Raw genomic sequence first — 16,359 nt, 5'->3', positions numbered from 1 at the left:
AGCCCATGTTCAGCATTATATTTACTCCAGTAAGAACTGTAATGGCCTATTGTCAACATTATTAGTTGGTCCAATTAATAAATACAATGAAATATGTAAACAGGGTCACATTAATTGTGACAAATTTTAGAAAGGAGTCTCCTTACAAACTATGATCTAACATGAAAGTTATAACCCAACTTGTATTTGTACCGTACAAAAATAACAATTAACAAATTATTTTAGTAATTCTATTTTTACTATCTTAGTTGATGAACTATGAGCATACAATTGCCAAGAATTTAGGTGACAGGCAAAAGAACCAATGGCCGTATGATACTTAAATACACCCAGTTTCAATTATACAAGTCTTCTGGTGTCCAGGGATCATGTTAGTAGCAACTTTTGTATCAAAACCTTCATGGACAAGTTCAGTAACCAGTGAAATCCACTCGTCTGAATTGGAGAGGTGATATGGGCTTAAACAAGCTAACCTTGATGAAACTTGCTGTGCAACTCAGTTATACCTTATGCCAAAATTACACAGTCCCCTTTATTCCATTGATTGGTTCCTACCAGATGCCTAGTTGATCCTAAATAAAAATGATGTCAACCTGACACTGGATATGGCCAGTATAGCAGCCGTCAAGAACATCTCCCATGGCATGAATAGATCTTGTTATCAACATGAACATGAATGGACATGAGGTTTGCACATTCAGTTGATCTTTCAGCAAGATCTTTTGAGAAATTAGTGAATTATACATTTGCATGTCATATAATAGACCCTTAATCATAGCAGATGAATAAGCATTTTACACACAGAGACACACACACATACACAGCGACACTCAAAGTCAATCTCTTAACTCTAAGATCTGAATACAAGAAGAAAGTGCTTTGATAGATATTCTATTCTTTGCTCGTCTGATTTGGATGTATTCCAGTTTGAGAGTTAAATAATTGATGTCAAAATTAAAGCAATTGGTGAACAAAATGGAGAGGAAAGATGATGACTGATTCGCTTTGGAGGCTGACCCTCCTGTCTGCTGAAGATAGAATGCAAAATTAACTTGCAGATTTACTCTACAAACATTCTTTAATTAACAACGAAACTAATAGAACACAAATTTAAAACCAAATTATGCATCGTGAAAGCTATGTGCATAGTGTTGTTGATGATACTGTATTTACCGTATTTGTAGGGACACCATAAACTAATTTTAAAAGTAATTTTTTTGTGCACTGTATGTTCAGGGACAAATCGTTTTTTTTTAGTCGTAAGTTGTGGGACACCTTTTAAATCATTTAAACATTCCATGTCGGAATATGCACTCCAAATGAAATTGTATTTTTAAAAATATAAAATTGTGTACTTGAGATAAAACTCTTTAATCCACTGTAGCAGCATCTCATCAACACAACCCTTCTCCTCCACACGTACGATTCATTCTTTCGGTACATGAATATTTATTTAGCTTTCATATAACGTGAAAAATGACCTCTGATTAAAGTCAACCGATACCTTGAAGACACCATTCACGCATGACACGGTGTTGGGTGCAAAATAATCAAGATTGAATTATATCCAGGTATACTGTATTACAATATATTCACTTATGTGCAAGTGACAATCTTTTCACCAGCTTGGGTTACAAATTTATCCTTACTATTTACCCGCAGACATCAGTGATCCTTTGTATTAATTGTAACAACAGATGCCAAGCACCAGAAGCGGAAACTGCAAGGACAAAAGTCAGATTTTTCAAATCTGCACTAGTCTTGCTAATTCTCACACTTTTGACCCCCAAGGTGGACTTCTTGAAAATCTTATCGGTTCTTCACCTAAATGGAAGGTTGTATCAGGACTATGCTTTCACTAAAATATTTCTTATGATGTCTAGTTGGTCATAAATGAAAGTCTTGCTGCTAATGCATATCCACTATAGATGCTATCTTGAAAATCATTTGTTATCACCCTTCCTCGTGCCATTTTGAAATTTTGGTATCAATACTCCTGAACAGAAGGTATATTTGCATAGGGTTTTCACTAAAAGACTTCTATCGATGTCTACTTTTTTTTGTCCTAAAGAAATATGATACAGATTTAGCCAATCTACTATGGCAACCATCTTGAAACTATTGGTATCACTACTCCAGAACAGAAAGCTATTGACGTTGGGCTAAAGACTTCTTTTAACAGTTTTGTTTTACCCTAATGAAAGTGGTACTGATCTGACATTCAATATGACAGTCATCTCAAAGAATTTATCATATTTCCTCAGATTGTCATATGAACATGGTGGTTTCACTAAAGTACTTTTCTTAATGCCTAGTTGGTCCTATGTGAAAATGGTGCCCATGTTGTTCAGTGGGGATTTCACTAGAAAACCCCTTACAATTTCTAGCTGGTCCTAATGAAAATAGTGCTGAACTCACATCCACTATGGCAGCCATCTTGAAAATCTTGTTATCACACTCGCACACTCATGAATGGTCATATCAACATGGTGTTTTCGCTAATTAATTTCATATGATGTACACTTGGTCCAATCTGAAAATGGTGCTTCTCTGATGTAAGTGTTGCTACTGCAACAGCCATCTTGAAAGTTTTCTGATCACTACTTCTTAAACAAGAATGGTCATATCAACAGCGGGTTTTTACTCAGAGACATCTTATGATGTCCAGTTGGTCTTAAATTAAATTGGTGCAGATCTGACATCCAGTCCAAGGTCTTGTTGGCCCAAAATGAAATGGTACTGCACGAATATCGCTGTCAATGGTGGACATCTTGCAAATTGTACCACTTCTCCTCTTGAATGGGTGGTTATATCAACAGTATCATATCATGATATATAGCTGGTCATAAATAAAAATCTTGCCACTAAAGCACATCTAGCATAGTTGCTACATCAGCAGTCTTGAAAATTTTGTTATTGTTATCACACCTCCTCTGGATATTTCCTTCAAATTTGTAATCAAGGTCAGGACCAGACTCTGCTTGCTTAAGTTGTAGCAAATAACCCTACTAAAATCAGGTAGATCATTTTTTTTTTCCAAGGGAGTTCTATTTACACATAGTTGAATGTCCATCAGTTGTGAAGGTATTGGCCTTGACTCATCATGATTTCATCCCACTTTAATCAGAGGTCATTTTTCGTCTTATTAGATAACTTTGAAAGTAAAAAAACGTGAGTCAGATTCCTCGGCTGTACTGGTGCTTTGCAGTGCACTCCTTTTTGAGCCCAATTGGTAGCAGTATTTTGGTCTGGTTTATCCGTTGTATACCATCTTCTCTCTCCCAATGTCAGGTCTTCTCGGTGGGCACTATATATTGTGTCTCATGTGTTGTATAAATAGAAATGAGTATAATGCTTGCTGGTCATGGGTTGATAAAAAGACAAGAAATGTATGGGATAAACCAAAAACAAAACAGAATGAATAATATACAATACTACAAACGAGACAAATACTATACAAACCTGCATGTGGGCATTTCAGTATGTCAGCTTTTTAACAAATACATTGTATCTTACCAGATTCAAAAACTCAACATTTACAATTGTTACAGTTGTGTCAAATTATGATTATCACTATATGCAAGAGAAGAATGAATAAAGTATTGTTCATCCAAAGATGAGAGAAGCATCAGGGGATTTTGTTAGTAGGCAGGGAGGTGATGTTAGTGCCTCATCATGCACTGTAAGATGAGAGAAGCGTCAAAGGATTTTGTTAGGAGGCAGGGAGGCGATGTTAGTGCCCCATCATGCACTGTGATCGATCACTCACTCACTCACTCACTTGTTCGATCATTCATGACAAATACGTACATGGGTCACACATACTTTTCTACAGAACCTTTTGCAAAATAGAAACATGTGTGTATATATATATATATATATATATATATATATATATATATATATATATATATATATATATATATATATATATATATAGTCATCATCAGAATGGCCCAACTACAGGCCTGCAGGTGGCTGTGCTCAGACAAACGTTCGTTATCTAGTTATCGGATTATTACTATACGTTGTTGTTGTTATTATTATCATTATTATTGGTCCTTGGGGTTATACTACTTTTATTTGGTATATATTACAGTACATTGGTTTATTTCTTGGGTGGAAAATTTATAACATAAAAAGAAGCATCAAAATGTATAATAACCTCAGTCTACTAGAAGGTGTTGTTGTATTGCATGGTAGAGATTTATGCAAGTATTTGTAACTAATGTAAAGTTTTGTATTAGATTAGTATTATATGTTATGCAAAGACAAGGTAAACAATACCTATTGAAATAATTTATCACTTTATTTGGCAATGCTTATTGAGATAATTGATAACTTCATTTGGCTATAAAGCATTTATCTTTATTTTGTTTCTAAGATTCTGATCAGCTGACTCGCCTTCAGCGGATAGTAAAGCTCCTGACTAATAAAACAGAGTGCTCTGAGGTCAGTGGTGAGCAGGAAGAGCATGGAGAAATCATTTATCAAAATGATTTTAGTGACAGTGTTGAGGATGATATACCATCCAGCACAAATGTTATCTATCACAACGATTTCAGTGACATCGAAGATGATGACATGCCAACCAGTTCAGAGTCAGACATTCACCAAATAGTTGATGTAAACTCCCAAGCATTGGAGGCGAGTCGTGATGCCATTCTGGAGAGTACAGGCGATGCAACAATGGAATTTCTTCATTTGGTCAATAAGAAGGCAGACGAAATAAGGAAGAGTTTGTTAGAGTATGCATCATTGGCAATATGGGATTTTGCAGGCCAATATGTATTCTACACTACACACCAGACGTTTCTTACATGCCGTGCCATATACCTCTTGGTTACCGATCTCAGTCAACAATTCACAGATCTTGTGAGAGACGATGAATGTTACTTTGATACAGAGGGATTAAAACTGCATCAAGTTCAAGGTAATGTTAATCAATGCATAGTGACAAAACTAGTTTTCAGTATTGTTTTGGACAAGCATTTTAATGAACATTGAATGTATCTGTTAGGCACAATTTGCTGTTCCAGACTAGATAATATCTACAAATAAATCCTGATAAATGTTTAAAATGTTTGTCTCATGACCCTTATGGAGAGTTGAGTTTGCCTAGAATTATGAGAACATGAATACAGTGAAAGTTATCAATTCAGGTAAACTACATAGGAGACTGATATCCAATGAGATTTATCAAGTGAGCTAAACTACACTATGAAATGTTTCTTTAAACTATATTATACACAAGTGTATTTTACAGTTAATCTCCTATTTTATCTAACAGATTTTAAATGTGACACCTATAATTTAAATTATTAAACAGTTATATCAATGTAATTTACCAGAGTGATCTAAAACCCCATTTTTTAAAATAAAATTAAATTCTCTTATCTTTTTTCATCACAAAGTGGATATTAGGATGAAGAGAGTTGCACACGACAATTGTTTTAAAACAAATTTCCCAGGCAGACTAATCCTAGAGAAAATAAATGATCATGAGAACATTAGTTACTATTTGAATGCATGTTTTCTTGTAGAGTACAACCATTTGAATCCATACTTTCTTCTAGGGTAATGGAACCAAGATAGATATATATATATATATATATATATATATATATATATATATATATATATATATATATATATATATATCTGTGTGTGTGTGTGTGTGTGTGTGTGTGAGTGTGAGTATGAGTATATATGTATAGAATAGTAAATACTATAATTATAGAACATAATCTTTGTAGTAGTGTAGGCTACAAAAATGACCCACTTGCCTGTAGATGGACCACTGTGTTAGGCAGTGTCAAAGCAATTATTATTATCATTAATGTCTGTCTTTGATCCTTTGCAGAACTGGTTGAAGTTTGGCTCAATTCAATACATTGTTGTTCACCATACCAGGCAGATGGTTACCAGGTTACATCCCCTGCAGCTGGTATCAGTGTGACTTCCACTGCAACTGGAATCACAATGACTTCCACTGCAGCTGGCATCACGGTGACATCACCAGCAACTGGCATCACAGTGACATCCCCTGCAACTGGCATCACAGTGAGATCTCCTGCAGCTGGCAGCACAATGGCATCCACAACAGCTGCCATCACAGGGGCAACCCCAGCAATGGGCATCACTGCTACATCCACCTCAGCCGATACCATAGTAACATCCCCTGGAGCTAGTACCTCACTGATAATCCCAGATGTTGGCATCCCATCTGCCCCACCTGTGATTCTTGTTGGTACACATGTGGATAAAATACAAGAGGTATATACAAATGTTATTTAAAATGCAATAGTTTTCTTATTCTCCTTACATTGCCTTTATGTTTTGAGGTATCAGCTATAAAGGTTGTACTGCTTACATTGACTGTGTGGTTTGATGTGTTATATATATATATATATATATATATATATATATATATATATATATATATATATATATATATATATATATATATATATATATATATATATATATATATATATATATATATATATAAAGTCAGTGTGCATACATTACCAGTGTGGTTTGATGTGTCATCAATTAAAATTACTATGAAACAGTAAAGCCATGAGTGACTCAGCAGGTTATTAAATGCAAGGCTGTTATTGCCAAAGGTGATGTATCTCTTTGTTTGAAACATACAATGTTACCCATCCTCATATTGCTTTTCTGAAGCTCTTTTTCTCTCCTTGAAGCTCTTTTTCTCTCCTTGAAGCTCCTTTCAAAACCTGATTCATCTTCATTGTGCAGTTTCCAAACTGACTCACGAAGATAAACCACTGTTTTATCATGACCCACCTATATGCTTGTCAGCACCACATTGCTCTGAAACCTTGATACACCACTCCCTCGATAACTCGCACCCTGATAACTCGTGAACTCATTTATAATGCGGGGTCAGACATTAATCCGATTTTTAAAACTAGAAAATACCAAAAAAATGTATCTCTATTTGTTGAACTTGAAGAAAATCGCAATCAAAATTGGTAACGGAAACTTTGATAATTTGAAAGCTCGTTTTATCATTGAAAACAGTAAATAGGACCTGGACATTTTAATCAACTTTCTGAAATATCAAATTTTAATAAGAAGTCATATAATTTGATATATTTTCTTTCCAACGACATTCTTAGTATACCGTAGTTAGCGATATTACAGGAAATTTCAATCAATGAAAATGTCATTTACGCCTAGTGGCGGTAATACTTTAATAAATAAATACCAAATTATTTTATCAATTTAAATATGTGTTCTAGTTCTATCTTTTAAATCATTTTAAGTGTAATCATCATAAATACAATATGTTCTCTTGCAAATAAACATAAAATGTGTCAATCTAAGGTGACAGCTATCTTCGCGAGCGTTTTTTTCTGAGAACTTGATTGAGTGCCGACCATATTTTGATATCGGACTAGTGGAAGCATTTGTTGCATTGTTGCACTAAATACAAAAGATGGCATCCTTTTATATTATCACGTTAATTTATGTCTTTTGAATGAAATAAAGGCGGTGGAATAAAACAAAAACGTTAAAAGGCACACAAATCCTACATGCTTAAGAACTAGTAGTACCGATCGTATGTCAGTTACCTTATTTCAGTTATCAACCGAACCCCGTTCTAAATGTTAATTTGTATGTAATCTAATTAAACTACTTTAAAATAACTGACTCATTCATAACTGTGATCAAAGAAAGCAAGGCAACCAAATGAAATGATAACTTCGTCATATAAAGAACTGTTTCACAGATACAGACCATTGTGGGGAAAACGAGTTTCAGAGAATTCCTGAATTCGCACATAGAGATATCTTCAAGGATGATAAGAAGTTTTACTATTACTTGCAGTGAAATCATATTTGACTAATTGAACAATACAAAAATTGAGTTTCAACGTAGATGATTGTCTCACAAGATAAGCATTGCGTGTTTTTGATTAAAAAGGAATCTTGTTTGGTAGTATGTCAGCAGTTAGGCTGGTTCCCTGATAAGTAGACTCCTTGTTTCGCAAAATAAATTAACACTCCAGGACCCAGAATATTTAACAGTACAAAAAGCCATGACATAATACACAAAAACATTCATGCACCGTGTTAGTTGTTGAAACCATGTGGAATCATGTTATCGATCTTTTAGATGTTGGACATTTTGAAAATAAATTTCAGTTATACAGAATAACAAACAACATCATCAGAAAAAGCACTTCATTGACATCTATTTTCGACGCAAATATAAAATGAGGATTCAGTAATTAAACAGCCCAGTTTCCCCCTCCCTCAACCCAGCGGTTCTTTGGATGTCTAGCAGAGTTTTTGGAGGTCCCTCGGTAACTCGCACTATTGCTTATAGTGCGGTCTATGTTTTTGGAGGGAGGTTTAGTTATAAAGTGAGGGAGCTATATGATCTGGTGCTGTGGGTCTCTTTGTTAATGACATACAGTCAAATTACATCTTTGTAAGTGTGTATGTCTGATTTAGATTTTTAATATAGCTTAATCAATTCCCAAACCCCCAGACAAGGAAAATACCCCCATCCCATCCCCGCCCCAACTGAAATATACGGGAGTATGTGTGTGATTTGGATTTTTAACGTTGCTTTTAACAATGTGTCAGTCATATCGCTATAATATCTGAAGTGTGGCAGTTTATAGTGATGTCTAGCACTGATGCATCATGACAGAGATATGTAGCACTATGTCCCACCCAGTCTCATTAGCATAACAGCAGGCAGACAAGTCCTAACATTAATTTCTTAATGCTGAGTGCCATGCGAGACAGACAGCTGTTAGTACCATTTATCTTATAAGACTTTGGTATGACTCAGCCGTGACTTGAAATATCGACCTCCCACATCCGAGGTGGATGCTGTATCTACTTAATCAGCTGGAGTGGTCCATCTTTGTAAGTAGTTCAGAGCATGCCCAAAGTTTTCTTTCAATCACTGTTGTTTTATGAGAATCAAACAATGGAATATCTTGTTATACAGAATGGTTTACTTTATCACCATAAACAATGTTGATTCTCAACATAATGGCAAAGAAAACAAACCTGCATAACTGCTGTTGCTGTGTTTATAAGTTATCAGTTTGCGTATGACGCTAGCAAAGAAAATAAACCATGTTGATGGCTTCTGGTATGCTAGGTTATTAGTTGGCCTATGAGCATTTGTTTAAAAAAGTATACATGTATCTTGAATGACCTTTGGGGATCATTTGTGGTTTGTACAAAGACACTATTTTAATCAATGCAACATAGTTCAATCTAAATTAAAATAGAGATAAATTGTAATAATGTTTTATTTAGCAATAATTGCAGCATAATATTGATATCGATTACTCGTCCTTAATGCTGTCCTTGGATGTCAAGGGATATCGTGCATTATTTTATTGAGAACTCTTGGGTAACCATCGGAACTTGCGATCTTGTTTCACTTAAGTCAGTAAAGAATGGGATTTGTTGGATGGTTATCGTTCTGTTCAGTGCAGGGCATATAGTGGCACTGACTTTCATAAGATCATTATGACAGAATATTGAACAAACTGCAACAGACATAAGAATATTAATGCACCTGTAAATTGGCAAATTCTGATAAAGTACCACTAAAGAGAAGATTGCATAAAATACATATTTTTGCAGAATTATTAACGACAATTTGATTTGACATTATATATCATAAATTATCTTCATCAGATCCAGGAAATGTTCATAATTTTTTTTCAAGTATAAAAAACGTAAGCAAACTGTTCTCAAAAGAGATAACGATATAGATCAATTGCTGCCGGTTTCTCTCGCTTGCTCTTTCGCTGAACCTAGTTGGAGGATGCTTCCTTGCAGGGGTCATAAACAATAAATTAGCGAGACCACAACCACTCTGTTGTTGGCATCAGATGCAAGAAAGCATGGTGAGCATAGCTATTTTCCATGAGATGCTGCAGCAATCTCATACTCAAGCCACCGTGATATGTGTGGTTACAAAAAATCATGTGAGCTCTACATTACAATGTGTACTCAATTCTGTCAGTAAAAGTGGTAAATTATTGACAGATTATTGACAACTATGACTCTAGCATTTACTACAAGGTGATCAACTTGGTTTGGAACCCAACCACATGCCTTAAATTTTCTTACACTCTTGGCATGTTGAGCCATTTCTATCAGTGTATAGGGTACACTTAAAACTTTATCTCCAAGCGCAATTTTAGTACTGTACTGATCATCACATTTAATTAAAGTTTCCCATTTGCTTCGTATCTTGTCTACTTGTATTGAATTTTGGAGGGTAGGTACTTCTGGTTTATCACACAGTGAATAGACTACACTCCAGTTCCAATGAACTGTTTTATAATTTGTACAAGAGTGATTTTCTAAATAAAAAGTGAATTCCAACATTCTAACCTCATGAGTCTGTCGCCTTGTTCCAAATAATACATGTAGAAGTGAAGTGGATGTTGTAAACCATTTCCTATTTTCCTGATATAAATGAATGGCCGTAGATAGATATATCCTTTCTATATAATCAAGATATGGATTGAATAACATGCCCTCCATCAGTGATCTGAGATTAATGGAATCTACTATGCATTTCGTCAGTTCTAACATTAGTTATGAGAAGTGCCCTTATGATGTCATAGGGGCAATAGTGCAGGCAGTGCAGGGAAATGGCTTCTTTTGCAAGCATTGACATCATCATGTATTACTGCTTAAAGAGACAAGTAACAAGAGAACCAATTTTAAAAACAAATGCAACAAGTTCAAAATGTTGCTATCATACCAGTTAACTTAATTTGTAAGTGGTAAATCTTCAGTTTGATAGATGCTTTTTTCATGCATTTTTTATGAAATAAAGCATTGTTGGGTTTTGCATGTATTGACCTTTATTGCTCATCCCTCTTTTTAAATGCTACATTTTAAGCCTGCTCTCTTGTACATGGTGAAATATAGTAGCAAATTTTATCACCCATCCGTCTTATTAAGTGCTGCATTTTGACTTTGTTGTCTTCCCTGTGCACATTATAGTGCTCACTTTTCTGTGTAAAAGTCTCTGCTTAAAGTCTCTGAATGTCAAACAGTGTTTAACTGTCATACATACAGATGCAGGAGAGGTGCCTGACTCGTCTTGCTTGAATTATGTTTAACTGCATAATTTGTTTTTTATTAAAGAGACATTTCATAATCAGTAACCATTAAATATATTGCTTGTTAAAGCCCTGTAAACAGAAAATCTAATCGCAATCTAACTTCGTTCCATGCTATACATAGCTCCTAGTACATCCCATGCTATACATAGCTCGAAGTTTGTTCCATTCGATACATATTTCTAAGTACGTCTCATACTTTGCATAGCTCTAAGTACATCCTATGTTATACATGTACATATCTTTAAGTACGTTTCATCTCGTGCTGTACATAGCTCAAAGTGTGTCTCATGCTGTACATATCTTTAAGTACGTCTTGTTCGATACATAGCTCTAAGTACATCTCATGCTATACATAGCTCTAAGTGTGTCCCATGCTGTACATAACTCTAAGTGCGTCCCATGCCGTTCATAGCTCTAAGTGCACCCCATGCCGTACATAGCTCTATGTGCGTCCCATGCCATACATAGCTCTAAGTGCGTCCCATGCCTTACATAGCTCTACGTAGATCCCATGCTGTACATAGCTCTAGGTACGTCCCATGCTATACATTGTTGTAAGCACATACCATGCCATACATAGCTCTAAGTATGTCACATGATATACATAGCTCATATAGATTTGAATTTTAATTGCACTTTAAGTACGTTGCATGCTACACATAGCTTTTAGTACATCCAGTGTTATACATAACCCTAAGTACATGTCATGCTATAAATAACTCATCTGGATTTTATGTCTTTTCCTTGCAGGATAAGCGACATGAAGTCATCAGAATGTATTTTCCACAAATTTGCCAGAGTTTGAATGATAAGCCAGCCTTACGCCATCTGGTGACATTTCTCGCCATTGATAACACCCAGCATGAGCCTCAGTTAAAGGCATTGAAAGACAAGATTTTCCACCTGGCGAAAGAGCAGCCTTATTGGGGTAAGGAAGTGCCGACCAGTTGGCTCCCCATGGAAGAAGCACTAATGAAACTTAAATCAGCTGGAAAAAAGGTACAGTTAAAGGGAAATAATACTGTAGAAACGTAAAGCAAACCACGCGTATAACATTATCTGCTTTCATCATATATCATTCATCATGTTTCTTTATGTTATGCCCCCAGTATTTGCATTTGGGACATATTGATTTGTACGTCTCTGACTATCGTTACATATTTCTGCATATCTGCACATCTGTCTGTCACAGCGAAAACAAATACCCTTCAATGCGCTTTCTTGGGATATATTTATTTTTATGGTAATAATTTGTTCTAACCTAATGTAACAAACACCAGTCCTGGGAAATAGTACTAGGAACTATTGAGAGCTCCAAGAGGCAATAGAAAGCAACAAGAGAAATCTCGAACAGATACTCACTCAGAAAAAGCAATATGAGGACGAAGTAAGAGGCACTAAGAGGAAAATTAACGGGCACTTAGAGGAAGCACTAAGAGGAAAACTAACAGGCACTCAGAACAAGAACTAACAAGCACTTAGAAGAAAAATTAAGAGGAAGAACTAAGAAGCAATCAGAACAAGAACTAAGAGGCACTCAGGAAGCACTAGGAGGAAGAACTAACAACAATCGGAACAAGAACTATCAGGCATGCAGAGGAAACACTAAGAAGAAAAACTAACAGGCACTCAGGAAGTACTAACATGCACTAAGATGAAGAACTAAGAGGCACTCTGAACAAGAACTAACAGACAATCAGAGGAAACACTAAGAGGAAGAACAGGCAATCAGATGAAGCACTCAGAGGAAGAGCTAACAGGCACTCAGAGGATCTAACAGCTACTCAGAGGAAGATGTTTTGTGATGTGATTTGGATTATTAACGTAGCTTTAACAATTTTTCAGTCATATCGCTACGATATCTGCAATGTGGCAGTTTATAGTGATGTCTGGCACTGGAGCATCATGCCGCAGACATGTAGCATGATGTCCCACCCAGTCACATTATCCCGACACCAGGCCGACCAGTCCTAACACTAACCTCTTAATGCTGAGCGCCAAGCGAGGCAGCTGTTTGTACCATTTTTGGAAGTCTCTGGTATGACTTGGCCGGTGATAGAACCCACAACCTCCCACATCCGAGGCGGACGGTCTAACCACCTGGCCACATGAGCGGTTCTCAGAGGAAGAACTAGCATGCAATTAAAGGAAGAACTAACAGGCACTCAGATGAATATCTGGCAGGCACGCAGAAAAAGAACAGGCACTTGGAGGAAGAACGTATAGACACTCAGAGGAAGAAGTAAGAGGCATTCAGAACAAGAACTGACAGGCACTCAGAGGAAGTGCTAACATGCACTCAGAGGAAGTACCAAGATGAAGAACCAGCAGGCACTCAGAAGAACTAACAGGCACTCAGAGGAAGAACTAACAGGCACTTAGAACAAGAACTAACAGGCACTCCTAAGAAGTACTAACAGGCACTAAGAGGAAGAACTAACAGGCACTCAGACGAAGCACTAAGACGACGAACTAACAGGCACTCAGAGGAAGAACTAACAGGCACTTAGAGGAAGAACTAACAGGCACTTAGAACAAGAACTAACAGGCACTCCTAAGAAGTACTAACAGGCACTAAGAGGAAGAACTAACAGGCACTCAGACGAAGCACTAAGACGACGAACTAACAGGCACTCAGAGGAAGAACTAACAGGCACTTAGAACAAGAACTAACAGGCACTCCTAAGAAGTACTAACAGGCACTAAGAGGAAGAACTAACAGGCACTCAGACGAAGCACTAAGACGACGAACTAACAGGCACTCAGAGGAAGAACTAACAGGCACCCATAAGAAGTACTAACAGCCACTCAGAGAAGAACTAACAGCCACTCAGAGAAAATCTAACAGGCACACAGATGAAAATATAGCAGGCACGCAGAAGAAGAACTAATAGGCACTTGGAGGAAGAACTTATAGGCACTCAGAGGAAGAACTAATAGGCATTCAGAACAAGAACTGACAGGCACTCAGAGGAAGTGCTAACATGCACTAAGAGGAAGTACCAAGAGGAAGAACCAACAGGCACTCAGAAGAACTAACAGGCACTCAGAGGAAGAATCAACAGGCACTTAGAACAAGAACTAACAGGCACTTAGAACACGAACTAACAGGCACTTAGAACACGAACTAACAGGCACTCATAAGAAGTACTAACAGGCATAAAGAGGAAGAACTAACAGGCGCTCAGAGGAAGCACTATGACTAAGAAAGCAGCAGGGAAGTTGAACAGACCAGTGCGTCCAGCCAAAATAAAGCTTCCTACGAGAACTTTCTCCGTAGAAGCCTCAGAATTCAAAAATAACGCCTTCTACGAAAGCTAATTTTCGTGCATTTCAGACTGAGTGCATCGGTGGTCGCGCCGGTGTGTCATAAAATATAGCATCCAAGACAGGAAAAATAAAAGTCAGGGAATAATTTTTTGTTTTTTGTTGCAACGTGGGCTGCTTTTTCATGAATAAATTTGATCAAGACCAATTCGATACCGACTGCGTGGATCGTGAAGATTTATCGTAATAAAACCATGCGGCGTTGCCTGAGCGCGGCTGAACAAATTTTTAAACTTATTTATATCCATGTCGCCGTTACACCAAGTCTGATGAATATTTCTCAGCGTGTGCGTGTCTACGCCATTGAACACCGATAAAATATTGCAATTATCTCTAATCACCTTTGGAATCTGCGTATATCTCTGTGTTACGTAAATAACATCGGTATTCTTGTGTCTGCCACGCGAGAATATCCTAGCCGGGTTGGTCTGCTTGTCCAGCATAACGTCATCGAATACAACAAGATTATTAACATCGCCGTCCAAATTTTCCACGGATGGAGCTTCATTGATGTCTGTGATGAATTCGATTGTGCCTTCGTCGGTATTGTCGCTAAATTCTTTTAACAACTGATAACAACGTTGATCGTCAACGGATGGTGCAACCAAGTACAACTTATCCCATTTTAGCCATCGCATGATCAAATTCAATAACAATTGCGTCTTACCAGATCCTGACGGGCCGACGATTATCATTCTAATCGAATTCGGTAATGTCGCGTGATGTTTTATTTGCTCGCGTCGTTTCGTGGCTGAAAAATCAATTACATTCATGTTACTAAAATAAATGGATCTATATTGTGTTAAGTGCCGCACGCACACAGCTACGATAAATCCAACCGAAATCGTTACACGAAATAACAGGAACGCAATTGCAGGAGAATGCGAAGTTTGTAAGACACGCAAGTTTAGATTTGTAAAAAAAAAAAACTAGAACCGGAGGAGACATTGCCGCCTCCTTGACAAATCTACCTGGGACCCCCTGGGCAAAATATCCCGGAGAAAAGCATCTGCCAGGGTATAATTATTGTGGACCCGGAACGAGGCTCGATATCAGACTCGACGTTAATAACCAACCATTTCAGGGTGAAGATCCGGTAAACGCAATCGATAGAGCTTGTTACTATCACGACCTCGCGTATCGCAGCGGAGATCTACAACAAAGGCATCTCGCTGATATCAAGCTAATTCACGCATTAGACGCGATTCCTAATAAAAATTTCAAAGAAAAATTGGCAACTTGGCTGGTAAAAGGCGCGATGAAAGGTAAATTAGTATTCGATGCTGGTAAATAATATGGAACAAATATATTATTCTCCGCGAGGATTCTGGCGAGGAAAATCAGCAATTGCCAAACTCGCTAAAGCTGCTAAAGTAAAACAATTCGTCGCTGAATCGTGGCTATCAAAACAGGCAATTTGGCAAATATATCTTCCTCCGCCTAAGAAAATACCATACGCAAGTTTCACCGTCAGTGTCCCTAATGAGGTCCATCAGGCTGATCTAATGTTTCTTCCTCATGATACCGTCGACGGAGTCACATACAAATACGTTTTGACCATCGTTGATATCGCTAGTAGGTATAAAGAAGCAGAGCCATTATCGAATAAAACAGCGACGGAAATTGCTAAGGCATTTAACGAAATTTATTTTCGATCCCCGTTAACATGGCCGAATCTTCTCCAGGTTGATCCAGGTCGAGAATTTCTTGGCGCGGTTACTTCATTGATGAAAAAGAATAATGTTAAAATCCGTCGCGGTATTGTAGGTGTTCATCACAATCAAGCTATCGTCGAAAGATTCAACAAAACGCTCGCAGAACGATTATTCGGATACCAATACGCGCGTGAATTTATTCAGGATAATCGGTCTCACGATTGGGTA

The 16,359-nt window shown here is 37.1% G+C and overlaps 1 protein-coding gene across 5 annotated transcripts in view; it reads left to right on the top strand.

Annotated features, from left to right (window-relative positions):
• Window positions 1–16,359, top strand: part of LOC149789940 (uncharacterized) — a 108,217-nt gene that overhangs the window by 59,715 nt on the left and 32,143 nt on the right. For all 5 annotated transcript variants that reach the window (XM_089972016.1, XM_089972012.1, XM_089972015.1 and 2 more), the window contains 3 exons: window positions 4,385–4,933; window positions 5,864–6,276; window positions 11,900–12,148. In XM_089972016.1, coding sequence (XP_089828142.1) covers window positions 4,385–4,933; window positions 5,864–6,276; window positions 11,900–12,148 — 1,211 coding nt within the window. The remainder of the gene's footprint in view (window positions 1–4,384; window positions 4,934–5,863; window positions 6,277–11,899; window positions 12,149–16,359) is intronic.

The sequence above is a fragment of the Sinohyriopsis cumingii genome, chromosome 10 (assembly GCF_028554795.1).
Source record: "Sinohyriopsis cumingii isolate HCF-2022 chromosome 10, ASM2855479v2, whole genome shotgun sequence".
NCBI classification, from domain to species: Eukaryota; Metazoa; Mollusca; class Bivalvia; order Unionida; family Unionidae; genus Sinohyriopsis; species Sinohyriopsis cumingii.
The sequence above is the reverse complement of the archived record's forward strand: the minus strand, read 5'-3'. Positions and strand labels throughout refer to the sequence as shown.